We start from the raw sequence: 22,138 nt of genomic DNA on the forward strand, positions 1-22,138 counted from the left end.
ATAATTACTTTTGTTTTTGTCAGATTAATCTTTAGTCTTTTACACTGTGACAACAAAACCAATTTTTCGAGCAGGTCATTACACCATAATAGAAGATTATTTTGATCACGGCCAGATAACAGAATGTTGCTGTCGTCGGCATAAATAACAAAATGAGTGTTTTAATCAATGGTTACAATGTCGTTAATATCTACATTAAAGGGACTATGCAATAAATCAATTGAGATTTCGTAAAGCAGACGGGATATGGGCATTCCATCATTCGCGCCACCCCAGCGGAAGAATTTTTGGGCTAGCATCAATAACAACGAAGTTATAGACGATTAAAAATTACGCTCCTCCTCTCCCCCGTCAGCTTGTACACGCGGGGCACCAGAAAAAAATAAAGAAAACAGCTCTCGGACTGGGCCCAGCCTATCCAATGATTACGTCATTCGCTGACGTTCGATTTGCGACTTCCGGTTGTCGCACCCAGCACCCCAGCAGCAGCGTCGGCAGTGTCTCTCCGGTCTCTCTTCGCCTTTCTGAATGCGGCGCGCGTCGGATTTCTTTCTTGTCACTGCGACAAAGGCACTGCGAGCGGCTCCCGAACTCCTGTCAGAAAGATTCATCTTAATACAGCGCGATACACAGGACGAGAGAAAGAAACAAGAGACGACACGAGCGCAATCTAACAACTGAGTTTTATTTCTAGAAGGGTTAGTTATATACGCACCAAACACAACGATAAAACACAGACACATCGCGATAGCCCTCACAAACCCGTACGCGCATGTAGCGGACTACAAAAACCGCCTCATCTCAACGAAGCCATTCAGCATCTTAGCACATGACAAGACCCTGCAATCATCCTGTCGCCACACATTCCCCCAGAGCTCGAATCTCTTTATCTACCAGATTAATGGAAGGCGAGGCGACACATGTTCCAGTCTCCTGGCTTATCAAAAACGCCTCAACTAACTCCCTGCAAGTCCTATCTGGGTGACAGAACAAGATGTTAGTCCTGTCCAAATGGGGGAGCAGTCTTTACATTTTCGGCAGTGCAAAGCCAGGTTCGAGGACACTGCCCCTTTTACTGATCTGCGGTGCTCAAACAGCCGCTCATTAATACAGCGGCCTGTCTGGCCGATGTACGTCTTGCCGCAGGAGAGCGGTATCGAATAAACGACTCCAGTGTTACATACGACCAGTGGTTTCTTGTGGGAAACTGTGCATTCATTCCTTGCTTGGTCGTCCCGGCACTCGATCTTCCTCATTACCGCACTGCACACTCTGCTCAGCTTATCCTTCGCTGTAAAAACCCCTTTCACCCCAAATCTCGAGCCTACCTTCTTCAAACGGTGAGACACGCCATGAACGTACGGAATCGCCACGGTTCTTGTAAGCATGCCGTCTTTTTCTTTTGCTGGACAAACACCCCTAGTCAATATCCTCTCGGATATTTGAGCCAGAGCCATATCCGGATAACCAGCGTCCCTCAGTCTCTGAACCTGCCCCTGGAAGCTAGTCTGAACCCTATGGGAGCACGATTTTCGCAAAGAAGCCGTGAGACATGCCGTCGCTATTCCCGCCTTGACCAACCTAGAGTGCTCTGAATTGAAACTGAGGAGCGGCTTAGGACTGCATTGTCAAGGATAACGACGAAAGGAACTTCATTGCCAATTGTGGCATTTCATTGGAAAGTTTCCTTAAACTTCTATTCTTTTACTTGCGTTCGACCTTCGTTGGATGGGGTGAGAAAGTTTTCGTCCAACGGTCTGGTGTGTGCATTGGGTCTCGGGTCGCCCCGTTGTTGAGTGACATTTTCCTCAGCAGGATGGACATGAGACTGGATGAAGATCTTGAGGACGTTGCTGTGAAAGTGTTTCGTTATGTTGATGATTTTTTAGTGTTTCTGAAGCAAGGGTCCCCCAGGAGTGTTACCGATGTCATTAAGATTTTCAAAGAGCGGAGCCAGGGTCTGTGTTTTACGTTTGAATTACCAGACTCGGGTTCGATTCAGTTCCTTGACCTGAAAGTCGATTTCCGTGACACAGGAACGTGTTGGGAATATAACCCAAGTACAGCTAAGCCGCTCCTCAGTTTCAATTCAGAGCACTCTAGGTTGGTCAAGGCGGGAATAGCGACGGCATGTCTCACGGCTTCTTTGCGAAAATCGTGCTCCCATAGGGTTCAGACTAGCTTCCAGTGGCAGGTTCAGAGACTGAGGGACGCTGGTTATCCGGATATGGCTCTGGCTCAAATATCCGAGAGGATATTGACTAGGGGCGTTTGTCCAGCAAAAGAAAAAGACGGCATGCTTACAAGAAACGTGGCGATTCCGTACGTTCATGGCGTGTCTCACCGTTTGAAGAAGGTAGGCTCGAGATTTGGGGTGAAAGGGGTTTTTACAGGGAAGGATAAGCTGAGCAGAGTGTGCAGTGTGGTAAGGAGGAAGATCGAGTGCCGGGACGACCAAGCAAGGAATGAATGCACAGTTTCCCACAAGAAACCACTGGTCGTATGTAACACTGGAGTCGTTTATTCGATACCGCTCTCCTGCGGAAAGACGTACATCGGCCAGACAGGCCGCTGTATTAATGAGCGGCTGTTTGAGCACCGCAGATCAGTAAAAGGGGCAGTGTCCTCGAACCTGGCTTTGCACTGCCGAAAATGTAAAGACTGCTCCCCCATTTGGACAGGACTAACATCTTGTTCTGTCACCCAGATAGGACTTGCAGGGAGTTAGTTGAGGCGTTTTTGATAAGCCAGGAGACTGGAACATGTGTCGCCTCGCCTTCCATTAATCTGGTAGATAAAGAGATTCGAGCTCTGGGGGAATGTGTGGCGACAGGATGATTGCAGGGTCTTGTCATGTGCTAAGATGCTGAATGGCTTCGTTGGGCTGAGGCGGTTTTTGTAGTCCGCTACATGCGCGTACGGGTTTGTGAGGGCTATCGCGATGTGTCTGTGTTTTATCGTTGTGTTTGGTGCGTATATAACTAACCCTTCTAGAAATAAAACTCAGTTGGTAGATTGCGCTCGTGTCGTCTCTTGTTTCTTTCTCTCGTCCTGTGTATCGCGCTGTATTAAGATGAATCCGTTCCAACTTGCCCAGTTTTCTGTTCTTGTCAGAAAGAGGCGACAGAGGTAAATTGAAACCATAGGAGCAAAGGCAAATGGCCTTGCCCGAGGGGGTCGCGCGGCGGCTCGAGCAGACGATTTTCGCGGCTACCGGAAGCGTGCCCGTGACGTCGAGGCTGCCGTGGCTCCAGCGAATGACAGCGTGTGTTGGCCTGCCGACGTCACGGGACTAGTGACGTCTATTTTCACGATTTTAGTTTCAAAATCGGTCGCTGCGAAGACACCAACTGGCCCGCGAATTTCAAAAAACAGGGTTTTTAAAAGTTCAGAATAAATTGCCGGCTCACCTCCAAAGACTCATACTTGGTGTGAATGCTTCTTAGCATCATTTCTAAGCACTGAAAACATTTACAAGCGACTTTTAATTCGTTGCATAGTCCCTTTAAAGAGAAAGGGTCCTAAAGTTTTGCCCTGTGGCGCTCCGGCTTTACTGGGTAGACAAGAGGACTGCTTATTACTAACATGCCCACACTTGCTTCTGTCACGTAAAGATGATCGGATGAGGTTAAAGGGTGTTCCTCGTACTCCGTGTAGATGTAATTTGTGCAAAAGTATGTCATGCGTGAGGGAGTCAAACGGCTTAGAAAATTCGATGAATAGGCTGAGGGTGAAAAGCTTACCTTCTGTATTTTCCAGGATGTTTTCTCTCAGTGTTAGCAAAGCATTTTCATAAGATATCCCCTTTCTAAATCCGTACTGCGCGTCAGAAAAAGCTTCATCTTATCAAAAAAAATATGTGTTAATATAGATGACAATATTTTCTCTCGCCCTTTCGAAAACACCGATATTACTGATAGTGGCCTGCAATTCTTTATTTATTTATTTTATTTATTTACAATACCCCTAAGGGCCCTCGTGCGAGGGTATTACATAGGGGGGGGGGGGGCGATACAGTCATAAAATAATGGCACAGGAATTTGAACAAAATACACGTAATAATGAATTAAAACTAGTAATGTACACAAATAATAACAAACAACGCAGAATAAAATACTCAGTAAATGCACATAATACAACAAAAATACCAAATCTGTTAGTCCATGGTTTGCTTTAACGAATGCTGAAACGATTGTGGGTTAACCTCAATAGCTATGTGTGATGGCAAGTTATTCCAATCTATTGTAGTGCGAGGAATGAATGATTTCGCGTAGAGCAATGAACGGCATGTGATGCGTTTTATTTTGTTAACGTGGTCACGGCGAGGAAAGACTGCAGGGTGTGGCAAAAAGAAGTCGTCGTGGAGGGTGGGATGGTGATACAGATTGTGGAGCAAGGTTAGGTGAGCGAAATGGCGTCGACATGATAGCGGTTCCAACTCGGCACGTTGTTTTAATGCTGTGACACTGGTGAAGCGTGAATAATCTGAAAAGATGAAGCGAACAGCACGGTTTTGCAGGGATTCAAGGTTGTTTATGATGTAAGCTTGCTGAGGGTCCCATATGGCAGAAGCATACTCAACTTTCGGGCGGATTAGCGTGATGTAAGCAAGTTTTTTTTAAATGTGAAGGCGCGTGTTTGAGATTATGCCTAAGAAGGCCGAGTGCGCGATTTGCTGATGCTAAGATTGTGTTAATATGGTAATGCCAAATTAGGTCAGACTGAAAGTGAACTCCTAGGTACTTACTTGTAAGTTGTTGTAAGTTCAACTGTATCGTTATTGAGGAAGTAGGTTGTAGCAATTCGAGTGGAACGGTTAGTAAACGACATTAACTTTGTTTTAGATGCATTTAGAGACATTAGCCAGGAAGAACACCAAGCCGTTACAGCGTCAAGATCAGTTTGAAGTGAATGGCGGTCGGTTTCATTAGTAATATTACGATATATTACACAATCATCCGCGAATAACATAATTTGAGACGATACACACTTGGGTAGATCGTTAATAAAAATTAAAAAAAAAGCAGAGGGCCAAGTACACTTCCCTGGGGGACTCCAGATGTTACGGGGACAGAAGACGAGTTAAAGCATTTCGGTCGCCGCCTTTGTGTATGACTGTTACAATTGACTTTTTCATTTCCATAGAAAACTCACCATCCTCAGGGATCAAATTAAAAATATATAGCTTTCATTTGCAAATGATTAATGTCAAGAGCTTTGCTGTCGTTAGGTTGCATAAATGGTCTAGATACTTCTTCCTCGGTTACTGGGTGACAAACAAAATTGTTAACTTGGTTCTTGTTTGAAGGTGCTGTAAATAGCAAACTGTCATCTTACGTGGTGCTACCGACAAACGCCTTACTGAAGTGATCAGTCAGTTCTTGGCCAGAGAGTTCACGGTTGTTGGATAATATCTTATCAGGCGGAGAATTTTTAATTTGACGACTTAAGACTCCGTTGATCGCTTTACAGCCGGCTTCTGGTTTTTTCTTCATTACGTCAAGAAACAGGTGCTGAGATTAGGCAGTCTTTGCACGTCGGAATCCACTAGCTCTGGGTCTTCCGTGCAGAGGGGTAAACTAAATGTTGCGATGATTAACCGTGCTGCGATTTGCGTGGATAGATGTCCCGATAGGTGCAGCCCTGACCACCTTATCAGTGTCGGCGCGAGGGCCACTCCCGGACCTAGCCTGTATAAAATGCGCCGTCTACTGCAAAGTTTCTGAATTCTGCGGGCAGTGCCCAGGTAGCACAATATCCTATACGATTTCGATTACATATCATTAACATGCATATCCCATCTGAGAACGGAAGTATTGTCAGACCCAGGTATTTAATGTAGGTGACAATTCGTGCACTGGTCTCCAATTTTGTAAATATATTTTAGGGGATGTTTCGTAGTTGCAGTTGTCATTGATGTTGCGTTTGAAAAGTTAATTTTCAGCGCCCTTTGTTCGCACCAGTACGCGAGTTAAAATAATCGTGCTCTGTAGGTGCTTGCGATGACACAGTCATCGCAAACAATCACAGTGATACCTTCATCGACCTATCGAGCGACATCTTTGACTTATATGAGAAACAAAAGTGGCCCCAGCACTAATCCTTATGGTACACCGCATAGAACCTGGAAACAGTGGGACTGAATTCTACCCCACTCTACAAATTGTCTCCCATAGGTAAGCTACCAAACAATTGACAAGCTTGTCTGGCATCTACATTTCTTTTAGCCTTTCAATGAGCAAACTGTAGAGTACACAAGCACAATCAGGTGTGCCTTTGGTAAACCTAGAAAAATTGCATCTATTTTTTAGGGGTTGGTTACAGCCAGGGAAATGTCGCGAATTAGAGATAATAGCTCTGCTTATGTAGATACATTTTTGCGGAAACCACGCTGAAGTTTCACAACGAAGTCAATTGATTTAAGATAATTTGATACATGGTGGGCTGTTATAGGCTCCAGAAACTTGCAACACGTGCATATAAGGGAGATAAGTCGGTAGTTTCCAGCATTTCACTTTTTTCCTAACTTAAAAACTGGCACTATTCTGGCAACTATCCAATCACTAAGAAGGCAACTCCGGTCGAGTGAGTCATTGAAAATCACGTAAAGGTAGTAAGAAATGATCTCAGAGTACCGACGAAGAAGCGCCCTGTGACATGTTTTTTCAATAATTAATAGTGTGAATATGCCCTCGCGGCTTATAACAAAATTCTGCATGTTAGAACAAAAAGTAAATACATTAACATTGGGGTGATATGCCCTTTAAAAAGAAATTTTGAGTTCATTAGCAATGCCTTTAAAATTTGAATTAACATTGCCATTAATGCGCAGCTGATCGACAGTCTGCTTATTACCGGAGCGAAATAGGCAAAACTTGACAGGTGAATGTAATGAAAGAGGCAAAGGTTACTTCAAGAAGTCTCTGCGCGCATTCTGCGGTTTGAAAACCAGCTCTTTGAAAGCACGTAGATCCGCATTCCAACACTATCTATCGCTTCTGTGCAAAACGCCATTTTAAGTTAATGATATTGTCACGTCGTAGTGACGGCAGTCCAGTGGTCAGGAAGACACCAACAAGACTTGCAAACGAAGCTCTTTTTTTGGGGGCTGACCTGCGCCCGCAAAGAACTGAACAGCACGGCAGCGGCGTAAGCAACAAACGTGCTCGTCATTTGTCGAACTACGAATTCCCGCTGCTCACTGCATCGCTCAGTTTAAAGCCGGCAAAGAAACTTCGAGATAACAGGTCAAGGTCATCTGCAGTAATCTAGAAAAACGTAGTTGCAGTTATTCATGGCTGTGATCAATCGATATTAGGCGGGTCGCTTCTCTCGTCACGAACGAAAATGATAATGCCTCGCTCCTGCGGCCTTAAGCGCGAACGAACGGACACTACAATGATACGTGGCAATATCACGGTTGATCCAAGGATTGTGATGCTTTACTATTTTACACCGGACATGGACAAATCTGTTCATGCTTTGTGTGACCTTGGTCTTGAACCTGCCCCAAAGGTATGAGAGGTTTCCTCCGTGTTCGAACGCAGAAAAATTAAAATGCAATATGTCAGGGACAGATTCCTCATCCGCAGCCGAAATATCAGCAAACTGACGGCGATCCTTTGCTGCCATACATGTTTGAAGTTCTGTGGACTGACTTGTGCTGAGCAATGCCATATGTAATATGCACATTACAATCTTCAAAAAGGTATTCAAAACGTGTAATATCAAGGGTCCTCGCGGTTGTTTCCGCGATACGTGTATGAGTAGTAACGAGCTGTGTTAGATCGTGAGAAAATGCTGCATTAAGGTGGAGGCGTGCGCTTTCGGCATCATGCGACCGTGTGATATATATACAGCTACAGTTAACTAAAATTAAACATGGGGGTGCTAGATCAGCTCTCTGCTGTACATACTGCTCGTCTCAGGGCCGCACTTTCTTTTTTCACGCATTTGGCAGCCCTCGCCAAACATTTCGGGAAAATCTCTCCTACACCACAAAGGTCCAATCACATCCCCCTTTTACGCTGTGACACGAATTTTTATCATGAATAAGTGTAGCCCTGGCAGATCCTTGAAATACACATAATGCATTTCAAGTACGTATGATAGGAACCGCCGCGCCCGACGAATGGTGCAAATTAACCGCCTGGAATGAAGAGGTGCTATCAGTTACTGGCAGATTGTTAGCGAGGTGCTGGAAGTAGTAGGAGAATATGTCTACTTAGGGCAGGTAGTGACAGCTGATCCGGATCATGAGAGGGAAATAACTAGAAGAATAAGAATGGGGTGAAGCGCATATGGCAGGTTCTCTCAGATGATGAATGGCAGTTTGCCAATATCCCTCAAGAAAAGCATACAGCAGCTGTATCTTACCTATGGGCCAGAAACGTGGAGGCTAACAAAGAGCTTAATTTAAGGGCAACGCAGCGAGATATGGGAAGAAAATGACAGGTGTAACGTTAAGAGATTGGAAGCGGACGGAGTGGGTGAGGGAACAAACGCCGGTTAATGACATTCTAGTCGAGATTAAGAGGAAGAAATGGGCTTGGGCAGGGCATGTAATGCGAAGGCAAGATAACCGCTGGTCGTTAAAGGTAACGGAGTGGATCCCAAGAGAAGGCAAACATAGCAAGGAGCGGCAGAAAGTTAGGTGGGCGGATGAGATTAAGAAGTTTGTGAGGATACGGTGGCCGCAACTGGCACAGGACAGGGTTAATTGGAGAGAGATGGGAGAGGCCTTTGCCCTGCAGCGGGCGTAGTCAGGCTGATGATGATTATGATGATGATGCCATTGCACACTGTCTGCAGTGGTCCTCAGGCATGCAGCACAATTTCCTGGATGAGGACATTCTTTTGAGGGTGAATTCCTTTACTTCGTCCTTTCCAGCGCTATCTAAGGCCTTCCGAACGCGATGTTTTGAATATTTTTCCCAAGCGCACAACGAGCTGAGAGATTGCACTCCATCTCTTGTCGTAACAAGGGTAATTAAATAGCCTGTGTTGATCTAGATAGACGTGCGCGGTGTCTCTGCAGACGGGCAAGGTCCCGTAGACATCAGTTGACAATCTTGCACAAAATGGATGGCCTTTCCACCGACCTTTCGCGAGTGGCGGGCCTTCGCTGCTGGAACCGGGGACCCCGGGCCAGCATCTTCATCAGGTCGACAATCTCGAGCAGCAGCGTCTGCGTCGACGGCTCTCGGGGCTGCGGGGCTGCCTCGGTCTGCGTGGACCTGGAGCAGCGCGGCTCCTCCTCGCTGAGCAGCAGCAGGCACTCGTCGAGCGTGACCGAGTCCAGCGAGAGCTCGGCCGGCTCCAGGCTGTCGCGCGACGCGCCGGGCCACCGCCGCCCCAGGGCACTGCACGAGCTGCGGGGACAGACCCGAGGGCAGCTGCTGCACACACTGTGCTCGCTCCGCATGCGATCCCCAATGCGCACGAGAAATTTGTTGAACCAGCTTTCATTGCAGTCAGTCGAATCAACTTGCTCTGATTCCCCTGTTTTATGATAAGATGGCATTGCTATGCTGCACAAGCCGTATTTACACGTCTGAAAACCTCATCGTGGCAAGCTTGCTCACACGCACATCAAATAATCCCAATTTCTCGTCACTATTTGTCAACGCTTAGGCCATTAGTAATGATTAGATCGTCGAAGAGGCGGACACGCAGTGTTAAACTGATATATTTCATGCGAGAAACGGAAGTTCGTACTCTTGGCTTTTCACCTGCGCATGCTCACAAACCTTCAACCCAATTCCCCAAAATGTAAACGATATTGTTCAACCCAATTCTAATGCTTGTTTTGTTCTTTATGCCGATGATACCGGCATGTTTGTTCCTGGTCGTGAGGTGGTTGCAAAAGCGGAAACATATGGCAAAGATAATCAATTGGTCCAATGCCCAGGTCTTAAGAAGACCATTCTTGACGTGTTTCTGTTTTTTCAGTGCTGCCTGTGCCTTTGTAAGCTTCGGCTTCCTGAATAAACTATTTGTTCTTAGCCAGCGCTGTGTCTTGTCCCTTCTCTTCCTTTGGTCTCGTGCTGATCCACTACAAATCATGCTTGACGAACGTGCCCACCAGTTCATGCTGTACACTATCAGCTGCGGGAGCACTTACCACGTGGCTGTATTAATCCCCCCCCCCCCCCCCCAAAAAAAAAAATTAAAGTTCGCATTTACCACGCCTTATTCACATCACATTTAAACTATTGCTCACTATTTCGGGGAACAATAACGATCAAGTAATATTAACGCAATTTTCTTTTTCCACAAAAAAAGGTCTTCTCAATACTGCTAATGTGTCGTATTTCCATCGGACAGAAAAATTGTTTCTGCGGTATGAAATGATAAAAGCAATACATCTAAAATATCGGCTGCGTACCTTATTTTCTGCAAATAACGTCCTTAAATCATTTTTTAAGAGTTCGGCAAGTTTAAGCAAACAAAAACTCGACGGTCGTACTCGCAGCTATGACAAATGGTTTGCACCAATCCATATATCTCGGTCAGTCCTTGTAATACCCGCTTCCAATCCAAAGCGGGAAATACATTTGAGACCTTCTATAAAAAAGGAACTACGACTGTATTTCCTAACCCATTAAACTACCTAGGTACAAAAATCATCTTCAGATTGTGATTAGAGTCAGATTGGCATGCATAAATTTCGCAGTGTTTTCCAGCCTCCATTGTGAATTGAGGCAGAATGCTAATTACTTGGAATTTTTATGAATAACGATTGTTTTCTTTGTTACTGTATTTTGAGTTTCAAATTATGTTTGAAGATGCGAACTCGCACTGTAATTCATTCTGTGACCACTGCTGCCTTCTATGAGCCCCCAGGCGCTTTTCAAGATCTCATAAAACAGCTTTTTCGCCTGGCGGGCCTACTACCTCGACTTGGAAATAAACGAATAGGGTTAAGTTATGAGTGGTGAATTCTTATCGAATAGACTCTTTCATCCAGTGCCGGGACTATTCGATAAGATCCACCGTTCATCACTTTGAGGTCGAAGTATGCGCAGGTGAAAAGTTTCACCTGTTCTGTTTTATAAATACGTCCATGACACTGATTCACCACTCGCACATCTACAGCGTCCCTCTACTTATCACATATCTTACGTAATAACTACAGCTATGCCCGCATTTATGTTAGTGCACAGGCATGCTTTTAACTTCTCGTCACTTCAGCGTGCCACCGCCTTCGGTACGCTCTTCCGGAGTGCATCGTCCTGTTGTGCAGTCAACACCTACTCAAACACATCGTTGATAACGCTTAGCACGTCATTTCTATGATTATGTTTTCAGCTGCTTCAGACTTCGGCTTCGTTGTTTCTGTCTATCCGCACTTGTCCTCTTGGATGCCTTCAATTTTTTGTGGCATTTGAATGATACTTTGTGCGTTTCCTCTATTTTTGTTCCACGATGCATGGCTCTCCAATACTTCATTTATCGTCTTGTGAATAACGGTATGTCCTTAGCTGAACTCGCTTGTTCTTGGTCTGTTTCGCTGCACTTTTATTATGTATTTAATTTGTAAAGCATTTTGCATAACTTTTGTATTGATCCCCCGTACACAATGCCTCTCTTGAGGCCTGTAACGTATCTGTTAATAAGTAAATAAATTTTTGCTTCTCGCATAAAATAAAATCAGTTGGAAGTAAGCGCAATATCCGTCCGCCTCATTGTGTCCTTATCTTTTTGAGCACTTGCACGATCTGGCACAAATGTCGCTATTGCTCTTCCCGCGTCCCGTTGTTCTTCGCGGGTTCCTCAATGGCCACTAAATCTGGGACATCCCAAAGAACGGGGCCGCACCGAGAGTGTGTCACCGGGTTCTGCCGTCGCACGGGGGGTGGCGGGGCCACGCTGGGCACCGAGTCCACCGAGCGGTAGCGTTCCAGCCGGCTGCCGTACTCGTGGTCCCAGAGCGATCCCAGCGAAGAGCTGCTGCGCAGGCTGCCGTCGCTGGCGTCGCCACCGCACGCCTCCCTAGCCCGGGCCAGAGAGGCCCAGTCGCGCAGCATGGCTGCCCAGCCTGCACTCGGAGAGACGCAAGGTTTCTGATAATGCAGACAGCTCCGTTTCGCGAGAATCTCAGTCGTCAATACTCTGTTATTCCTATGAAGGAAAAAAAAACTCTCGCTTTTATATTCCGCCTGCTGCGCCTAGACCACTCGGATATTAACTGAAACAGCATACGTAGTCTTCGCAACTGTATTCGTGTCACAGATCGAGCCACTCCCCTCAGACACTTGCAACAAATGGCGCTACTTCCCGACACCCCATATTCATTTTATTTATTTCCAAATATTGAAGGAGGTAGTGCTGACCCAGGAGGAGAGGGTTACACAAAATGTGTTTGAAAAGAACGCTCAAACGTTAGTACATTCAAGAATCAAAGCAGGCAGGTGGTTCCACTGTTTAGTCCTGGCTCAGCCATCATCATCAGCCTGACTATTCCTACTGCAACGCAAAAGCCTCTCCCATTTCTCTCCAATTAACCCTGCCCTTTGCGAGTTGCGGGCACCATAGCCCCGAAAACTTCTTAATCTCATCCGCCCATCCAACTTTATGCCGCCACCTGCTATGCTTGCGTTTTTTTTTTTTTGGAATCCACTCTGTTACCCTTAAGAGGGCTCACCAGCTGCAAGGCAACTCAGATTTGAACTTTTTCTGTCGATAGATGGCAGCACCTGGGTACCCCAAAAAGGAGGGAAGTTGTATTGCCCCTCCAGGTGTGTAAACTACACCGCGACCCTTGACCGCGACACGAAAGTATTCGTTCTTCCGCGTACTAAAAGTAGACCCAGAACTTTCTGTAGGTATGCGGCCAAGGTTCCGGGGACCGAAGCACAAAAACGTTAACCCATCTCAAGCCATTGAGCACAGAAGGATGTGGGGCGTCATACAATGGACCATTTCCCAGTAACCCACCAATTTAGCGTTCCCGGTTTGGGTTGAGTCTTTTCTGCGAAAATTCTTTTACAATGGTAGGGTGGGGTTACTGGTTTCGCCCGAGCAGACAGGTGCGGTCAGTTAGAATGGCAGAAGAGAGGCTTGGTGCATCCGCAGGACATTACCCCGAACAGGTTCCATTGTGATGAACACCTATGTAGTGAGTCTCTAAATAAAAGGAAAGAAAGGAGCTCCTAGCACAAGGCCTTATGACTGGTTTTCTTCCCATTTCCGCGTAGCCTTCCTTACATAGCTACAGAAGCATGTCCTCGGTTGTAGTGACAGCCTGTAGCTTACTTTGCCTAGTCACGTACGAGGTTTCCCAGCGCCGAACACCCATATTCCGCTTCTCAGCACCAACAAGGCACCAAGCAAATCAAAATTGGATGAAACTTAAAAGGACGAGAAGTGTGGTTTGCAAAAGCACCGAGAGCGTCCTGTAGCTATGCATGGTGACTGAACGCAAACTTTGGCATTGCATAAGCGAGTGCTTGCTTAGCTCTGTTTACATGAACCAGTGACGCCAGGTTGAGTCGGGGGTCGGGCTGAGGGAAGTCAACCCAACTCGACCGACGCGTATTTACATGAACTCGATTTTAGCTAGTCGAGACCGGTTCATAAGCAGTGACACCAAGCGTCGAGCACCGCATTGCGAGCGAGCAGTGGTAGCATCCAAGGTTCAGTGTTGTCGGTAACGCGCGCGTTACAAGTAACGGCGTTACCGGTAACGCGTTACTTTTTTCGATAACTTGGTAACGTACTAGTTACCATTTCGGAACTGTAACGGGTCACGTACTTACGTTAACATTTTTCGGTAACGTGAGGTATCACGTCACTAGTTACTTTTTTATTTCAATTGTCCCCCTCCGCCCCTTTTTCAAAAAAAAAAACGCCGAAAATGATGTTGCAAATAAACAAAATGTACCGGTGTTCTCGACGACCATTGTTGCGGCTCGCATGCACGGCAAAAAACACCTGCTCTTGACGACGCACTCAACTAAAAAAAAAAGCACGAACACGCAGTCACACACTTGTCTTCACCCCCAAACCACTCACATCCACAACTCTCTAAAGAGTGGACGCATGCCGAGCCACCAATGGACCATTTGTAGAAATCTGTACGTCAGTTTCTGCGTAAGCTTGTTTTCCAGCCAAAAGGTCTCGTTCCCACGCGACACACTCGCATTCCCTCTTCTGAGCAAACTCATGAATGTCGCCAGTTTACTTCAAGATGGCCCCAAGAGAGCCGTCGAAAGAGTACAATGGTACAGCACAAAAAAAGGGGATTGCAGTCAACCTGCTGTTTCTATCTGCAACTGCGGCTACGTTTCAGGTTATTGAGTCCTAAGCGACCGAAGCTGACCTTGAACACCTTGACGTAAACACTCGCATTTTTGCGATAATTATGCAGGTTCAAGTAAAAAAAAAATGTTTATGTGCGCTAATATATTTTTTCCGGAACTATGACATGTAAGCATTTCTTTATTGCTAGACAATTTCCGCATAATTTCGTAGGCAGAAGCACACCAAAATTACTGTAAATTTGTTGAGTTCAGCTATGTTTTCTTTGTGAAGTTGGAATTAAAGGAAGTGTGAGCTTTATAAAATTGTTATCTTGAGTTCTTACAGCGAAGACGCACTCAATAAAATTTATTGCCATGGAGTAACGGCAAAGTAACATTCGATACTTTTTTTTCCGGTAACGGTAACGCGTTACCTTTTTCTGTAGGTAACGTAGGGCGGTAACGCGTTCTTGTTTTGTTTAGTGTAACGAGTAACGTATTTAGTTACTTTTTTTCGGTAACGCCTACAACACTGCCAAGATTGAGGCACACCACCGCTGCTTCAGAAGTGCGACAGCGCAAGTGAAAAACAAGTTTGCATTTATCCTCTCCCCTCCGTTTTTTCGGCCAGGCAGCGTTTACAAGCACATCGGGGCAGGGTGGAGTTGAGTCAACCCCCGACTCGGCGCGTTTACGTGAACAAAGTAACCGGTTTTTGACCGGATAACTCGACTCACGTGTGCTTTGGTGCGAACAATGCCTTACTGTGTGTGCTGCGGGAGGGGTGGGTGGGGGGTGAGGTGCTTTTGGGTGTGGCCTTGCATCCCGCTTCCTTTTCGCACCACAAGCTCCAGAAAAAAAGAAAAGCAGAATCCTTTTGAAATACAGCCCAAGCAAGAAAAAAAGGAAAGAAAGAAATCAAGTTCGTTCGTTCAGGTTCTAAAAAAAAAAGTGTGCGCACGAACACAGACAAGCAAGAAGTTGGTGGTTGAGTGTAGTAGCGACAAAATAATTTGTCGCCAGGTGGAGCCACGTCGCACTAGTAAATTTTTAGCGCGAAATTCAAATCACCGCAGAAAATACATACACAACTTTCAGAGCCTGTAAAATACAAACACTAGGTTCGATATGGATAAAAATTGCGGCTTAACAATCAAGAAAGAAAAAGGGAGGAAATGTTGCGGACGAAATTTTGATATTTGGCTTAGTTTTTTCCCAAGATGACATGAAAGTTCGACATATCTAAACGCACCATTTTTTTGGAACTTTGCGTCTAAATGGTAAAAAAATGAGACTTAAAGAATAAAATCTGTCCGCAACATTTCCTCTATTCACTAAAGACGAAAACGCTGCCACAAACCTCATGAAAATCGAGCCATGTTTAGACACGGTATAGCTTCTGAAAGTTCCCATGTATTTCCTATGGACACTGCCACTGGTGAACCCTCTTAAGGACCAGCGGTTATCTTGCCTTAGCATCAAATGCCCCACCCAAGCCCATTTCTTCCTCCTGATTTCGTCTAGGATGTCATCACCCCGCATTTGTTTCCTCACCCACTCCACCCGCTTCCGATCTCTTAACGTTACAGCTAACATTTTTCTTTCCATAGCTCGCTGCGTTGTCCTTAACTTAAGCTGAACCCTCTTTGTTAGTCTCCGCGTTTCTGCCCAATAGGCCAGTACCGGTAAGATACAGCTATTGTATACTTTTTTCTTCCGGGATATTTGTAAACTGCCATTCATCAACTGAGAGAACCTGCCATATGCGCTCCACCCCATTGTTATTCTTCTAATTATTTACCCTCATAACCCAGATCAGCGGTCACTACCTGTTCTAGATAGACATATTCCCTTACTGTTTCCAGCACCTCGCTACCAACTGCGAACTACTGTTCCCTTGCTAGACTGTTGAACATCAGTTCGGGCTTCTACATGTGATTTTTAGACCAATCGTTCTGGTCTGCCAGTCTAACTTATAGGCCATGCTTTCCAGCTCATGTCCTGAGTGACTTAGCAAGGCAATGTCATCAGCGAATCGCAGACTACTTAGGTATTCTCCGCTAAATCTTATCCCCTAATGTTCCATATTCAGGCCTCTGAATAACTCCTGTAAACAGGTGGTGAATAGCATTCGCGAGATCGTGTTTCCCTGCCTGACACCTTTCCTTATCAGCATTTTGTAGCGTGAGCTACAATGGCCTTGGATGAGCAGTTTCGCGTGAGCGTGGGTGAGCCAAGCTGCGCATGCGCGAGGAGCGAGTGACGTCACAGCTGCGCAACTGGCGCACCGGAGCCGCCGCCGCCGCTGCGTGGGGCAGACCAGCCAGCTGCGCATTCCAGAAGCGTGACGTCATAGACCTGGCAGACGCGCCGGCACCGGCGCGCGTTCCAGAGGGTAGCAGACGGCCTATGGCTTCAGCGCCGCGTTTCTGGCACAACGTTGTCAATGCCAACGCATGCAGCGCACACCTGCCACTACCGCCACTTAGCCTAAAGCACAGTTGAGGTATCCACTGTTCCATGAGGGCAGTTATGCGCCTTCCTTCTGGTTCAGGTGTCCTCAGAGATGTGGGCACCTCGCCCTCACCTCACGCTACGTGTATCCTGGCATAGCAGAGCTAAGCCACTGCCAATTTTTATTGCTAACTTTATGAAGGGCTATGGTAGCTGTGCAGTCGTTATAGATATCTTCCAATAGACTTTGTGCTATGCGCTCTCCCTTGCATTGTAGAGAATGTGGAGGTCCTCGGTAAGGTCCGTGGTAGCGACCACAGAATGGTAAGGTCTCGTATTAGCTTAGGTTTGAAGAGGGAACGGAGGAAATTAGTGAAGCGAAAGTCTATTAACGAGTTAGCATTAAGAGGGAAAGTAGAGGAATTCAGGGCTTTGCTGCAGAACAGATTTTCCGCTTTAACTGAAGATGACGACCGTAATGTTGGAACAATGAACGATCATCTCACAGCTATCATTACGGAGTGCGCTGTAGAAGCAGGTGGTAGGATGGTTCGACAGGATACCGGGAAGATATCTCAGGAGTCTAAAGATCTGATTAAGAAACGCCAAAGCATGAGGACGCCTAACTCCACAGACAGGATAGAACTAGCAGAGCTATCGAAGTCAATAAACAAGCGCAATGTAGCCGACATAAGGAAGTTTAATATGGAGAGAATCAAGCATGCTCTAAGGGCGGAGGTAGCCTAATGCACTGAAGAGAAAAGTATGCATATGTAAAAACCAGATGTATGAGATAAGGGACAAAGAGGGCAATGTCATTAACAATAGGGATAAGATAGTCAAAGTAGCGGAAGAGTTTTACACAAATCTATACAGTAGCGATTGTAACCAATGTTACTGAGAGAGGCAGCAGAGCACACCAATGGGACGTCCCACTAGTAACGAAGGAAGAAGTAAAGAAAGGCTTTGGAGCAATGCAATGGGGTAAAGCAGCTGGTGAGGATCATGTAGCAGCAGATTTGTTGAAGGACGGAGGAGAGATTGTGCTACAAAAACTAGCCACCCTGTATAAGCAAAGCCTTGTGACCTCGAGCGTACCTAGATCTTGAAAAAACGCTAACATTGTCTTAATTTATAAGAAAGGAGACGACAAGAACTGGAAGAATTACAAACCGATCAGTTTATTGTCAGTTGCCTACAAGGTAATCGCTAATAGAGTCAGGACAACCTTAGACTTCGGTGGACCCCGGCGGAACACCAGGCCGGTTTTCAGCTCATTAGGTCTGAAGCACGGAAGCGAGCTCCTCGTGCGCAGCAGACTCAGAAGCGCATCCTCGACCGCCCACGTCGACCAGCTCCTACCTATAGAGTTGGAGACGAAGTGCGGGTGCGACATGGTCTCCAATCGGCAGGGCGTAAACTGGGCGCGAAATACGAAGGGCCCTACGTCGTCAGCGAACGATTAGGCGACAGCACGTGGCGTGTGTCTACTTCATATTTTCAGGTTCGCAATCATGGCCGAGTGAGATGCCGTGACTACGAGTATGACGGAATGGCCGCTGGAGCAAGGGGAGGAGTCAACGGAGGCAGAAGAGAGGAGGACGACGAAGAAGGCACAAATAAAGCCAGGCGTTCGAGCGAACGGCCGCGTCTGCTTATTGCATCACATGTGAAAATATTGGAAGACATCTATAACGATTGCACAGTTGCCATAGTTCTCCATAAAGTCAGCAGTAAAATTCAGGCAATCGGCAATCGGAGGCCTGCAATGAAAACAGTTGTGGATAAGAGTTAATGGAGAATACCTAAAAAATCTGCGAATCGCTGATGACATTGCCTTGCTAAGCCACTCAGGACAAGAACTGCAAAGCATGATCAATCAGTTCGACAGGCAGAGCAGAACGGTGGGGCTAAAAATTAACATGCAGAAAACCAAAGTAATATTCAACAGTCTAGAAAGAGAACGGCAGTTCGCAATCGGTGGCAAGGTGCTGCATGTAGTAAGAGAATATGTTTATTTAAGGCGGGTAGTGACAGCTGATCCAGATCATGAGAGGGAAATAACTAGAATGATAAGAATTGGGTGGAGCGCGAATGGCAGGTTCTCTCAGATCATGAATGGCACTTTGCCAATATCCCTCAAGAGAAAAGTATACAACAGCTGTATCTTACCTGTGGGGCAGAAACGTGGAGGCTAACAAAGAGCTTAAGTTAAGGACAAGGCAGCGAGATATGGAAAGAAAAATGATAGGTGTAACGTTAAGAGATCGGAAGCCGGCGGAGTGGGTGAGGGAACAAACGCGGGTTAGTGAGATCCTAGTTGAAATCAACAGGACGAAATGGGCTTGGGCAGGGCATGTAATGCGAAGGCATGGTAATCGGTGGTCCTTAAGGGTAATGGAGTGGATTCCAAGAGAAGGCAAGCGTAGCAGGAGGCGGCAGAAAGTTAGCTGGGCAAATGAGATTAAGAAGTTTGCGGGGATACGGTGGCTGCAACTGGCGAAGGACAGGGTTAATTGGAGAGACATGGGAGAGGCCTTTGCTCTGCAGTGGGCGTAGTAAGGCTGATGGTGATGATCATGATGATTATTATTATTATTTGCACAAAACACTGCTCTACACCCTGAATCCGCAATGCCTGCATGACAGCTGAGGTTTCCACTCAGTTAAATGCTCTCTCGTAATCAATGAAGGCTATATATAGGAGTCGGTTATGTGCTGCGCATTTCTCTATCACCTGAGTGATCGTGTGAATATGGTCTATTGTCGAATACCCTTTACGAAGGCATGCCTGATGATTTGGTTGATTGAAATCCAAGGTTGTCCTGATTCTAATAGTGATTACCTTAGTAAATACCTTGTATGCAACGGACACTAAGCTGATCGGTCTGTAATTTTTCAAGTCCTTGGTGTCTCCTTTCTTATGAATTAAGATAACGTTAGCATTATTGTAAGATTCTGGTACGCCCGAGGTCACAAGGCATTGCGTATATAGTGTGGCTAGTTTTTCTAGCACAATCTACCCTCTTTCAGTCACCAAATCTGCTGTCACCTGATCATCAGCAGCTGCTTTTCCCCTTTCCAACGGAAGCATCTGGTTTTTTCCTATGCCTAATTTTCCCTTCACCGCTTTTAGACTACCTCCGTTCTTTAGAGCATGTTCGATTCTCCCCATATTATACTTCCTTAAGTCGGCTAGCTTATGATTATTTATCCTCTTTGGTAGCTCTTCTAATTCTGTTCTGTCTGTAGAGTTAGACGCCCTTATGCTTTGCTTTGGCGTTTCTTGGTCTTATCTCTAATCTCGCAAGAGCTTGAGGTATCCTGTCCAACCATCTTACCGCCTACTTCTACGGCGCACTCCGTAACGATAGCTGCTTGAAAAGTTAATTTTCATCGCCCTTTGTTCGCACCAGTCTGCGAGTTTACATAAATTAGTATTCACTAGTTGGTGGTTGGAAAAATTTCTTATGACAGGGTTAATAGGAATGCGTGAGAACGGAAGTTTTCAAGTTAGTTCTTATAAAACATAGCGCAAAAAGGACAGGGACGACACAAAACTGTACGGGACAAGCGCTAACTTGCAACTTTATTTTAGAAAAGCCTGCTCATCTGCTACCAACTAGCCTAAACCAAGGCACTGTTGCATCAGTTTTCAAGGTAGCTTCCTGATTTCACAGGATATGTCTTAACGCTATCAAAAGCTGAGGGTAGTCTAGAACGGAGTATGAAACATCATTTCAGAGCCCATGTAAATTGAAAGCCCCACACTAGGAGGTGCCGGTGGGGACGCAGGCGGGAGAACGGAGACGCGGATGTAGGCATAACTTTCGAAAGTAACTAATCATTCTGCAGTGCACCGATTAATGCGGCGCTAAAGAGAGACTCCAGCAATTCTTCCGTGCTTATAGATGATTCATCTCTAAGACAACTAGTGTGTGCCAAGCGGCGCGCTGAAAAGAAGTTTTCATTTATCGCAAAAAAGTTTGAAAGATAGCCCCCCTCCCTTCCGATGCACGGTGTCAAATCTTACGGCAACAATATCTTGTGATTAAATATATGTACACCTTCTACGTGATGACGTAAGGCTGTGCACAGCCTGGCACGGAGCAAGCGACGGCGGCCCGGCGGGAAGCAGGTGTCATTGGGTTTGGCTCCTCTGGCAGTTTGTGTCCGCTCAAGTGAATGTTGCGACTGGTAGTGTCACGAGAACACCTCGGAGAAGACGATGGGAATGTCGCGCACTTCCCGGCGAGAAGGCGCTTAGCGAAGAGTGATTTTGTGCTGTCCGACCCTCGAAATGGTCCCCGACTCCCCTCTCGCGGCGGCTTTGCGTCTCATAGGCGTTCCAGCGTATCGACCCTATTTACAAACTATGGTGTCGCGAAGCGCTACCAAAGCCGCGTGACCACGTCACCTCGGTCACGCTCTCTCCGTTCTCCCTTGCCCACTGTGGTAAGGTGGCTTATTAAAGGACGCTGCGCCAGCCACCGGGGCGCATTTTCTTCGTTTCCGTTGTCACGGAATAGAGCCGCCCCGTCTGAGCTAGGCAGCCTCGCTTGTCTTGCTTCAAACACGACACAAACATCCTCAATTTCACTAACACAATTGGCTACGCTGAGATTGAAAAAAGGCGCAAATGGGACGAGGACAAAAAAAAAGGGAACGGGAAGCAACAGGACAAGCGTCTGGCGCCTGTTTTCACGTCCCTTCTCTGTCCTCGTCCCATTTGCGCCTTTCTGTTGCAAAACATGGCTACGAACCAACTAGCCCAAAGAGAAGTGCTTCTACACTGAGAATTCGTATGGGCTTGGATTCTACGTGAAACATCGAATGCATACTATCGGTCCAACCAGGAACGAGATAGGAGAGGAAAACAAACGTTCAATTGCGGTAAGCTGTAGTGCGCGCTGGCTGTGGTTATTCAGTTTGTTTTCCCATGAAGACATTTAACTGGAATAAAAAGCCCGGAAACCATGACCCACACCTAACCTTCGGCATCAGATAGGAAAAAGAATAAACTCTATCATAAGTTTAGCAGGACAAGAGAGATGGACGATTTAAAGTTTCCAAAACTTACCGTAAAAGACTAAATAAGAAACTTAAGAAAGCAAAGAATGAATATATCACAAATGACTTCGAATCAACGAAATTGTGCAGTGATCTTGTATGGAAAAACTATGTAGCCTCATAACTAATGATGCTCTTCCTACAAGAATTTCTTCAGTGGACCTTAATGGGGTGCAGGTGTCTGATGGAGATTTAGCTGACGTATTTAATAAACACTTTGTTGGTCTTTCTTCTGACATGGGTGTGGATAATACCTTGAATTATGTCCCACTGCTGGATAAAACGATCTATCCTAATCCTGTGAGTGCAGCCGAAGTAATGTCTATTTTCGCTGAGCTCAAAAATAGTACTTCGTGTGATATAGTGATATA

General features: G+C 46.0%; 1 protein-coding gene across 5 annotated transcripts in view; it reads right to left on the bottom strand.

Moving 5' to 3' along the window:
• The window catches only part of LOC149325751 (uncharacterized), a 113,506-nt gene that overhangs the window by 25,456 nt on the left and 65,912 nt on the right, over window positions 1-22,138 (bottom strand). For 4 of the 5 annotated variants that reach the window (XM_089562671.1, XM_089562670.1, XM_089562668.1 and 1 more), the window contains 2 exons: window positions 11,821-12,040; window positions 9,102-9,371 (listed from right to left, as the gene is read on the bottom strand). In XM_089562671.1, coding sequence (XP_089418797.1) covers window positions 9,102-9,371; window positions 11,821-12,029 — 479 coding nt within the window. In that variant the 5' untranslated portion in view covers window positions 12,030-12,040. Of the gene's footprint in view, window positions 1-9,101; window positions 9,372-11,820; window positions 12,046-22,138 lie in introns of all 5 variants that reach the window. The other variant, XM_089562669.1, reaches the window with a different exon arrangement.

This window comes from Amblyomma mixtum, chromosome 10 (assembly GCF_055824585.1).
Source record: "Amblyomma mixtum isolate Tamu chromosome 10, ASM5582458v1, whole genome shotgun sequence".
Taxonomy (NCBI): domain Eukaryota; kingdom Metazoa; phylum Arthropoda; class Arachnida; order Ixodida; family Ixodidae; genus Amblyomma; species Amblyomma mixtum.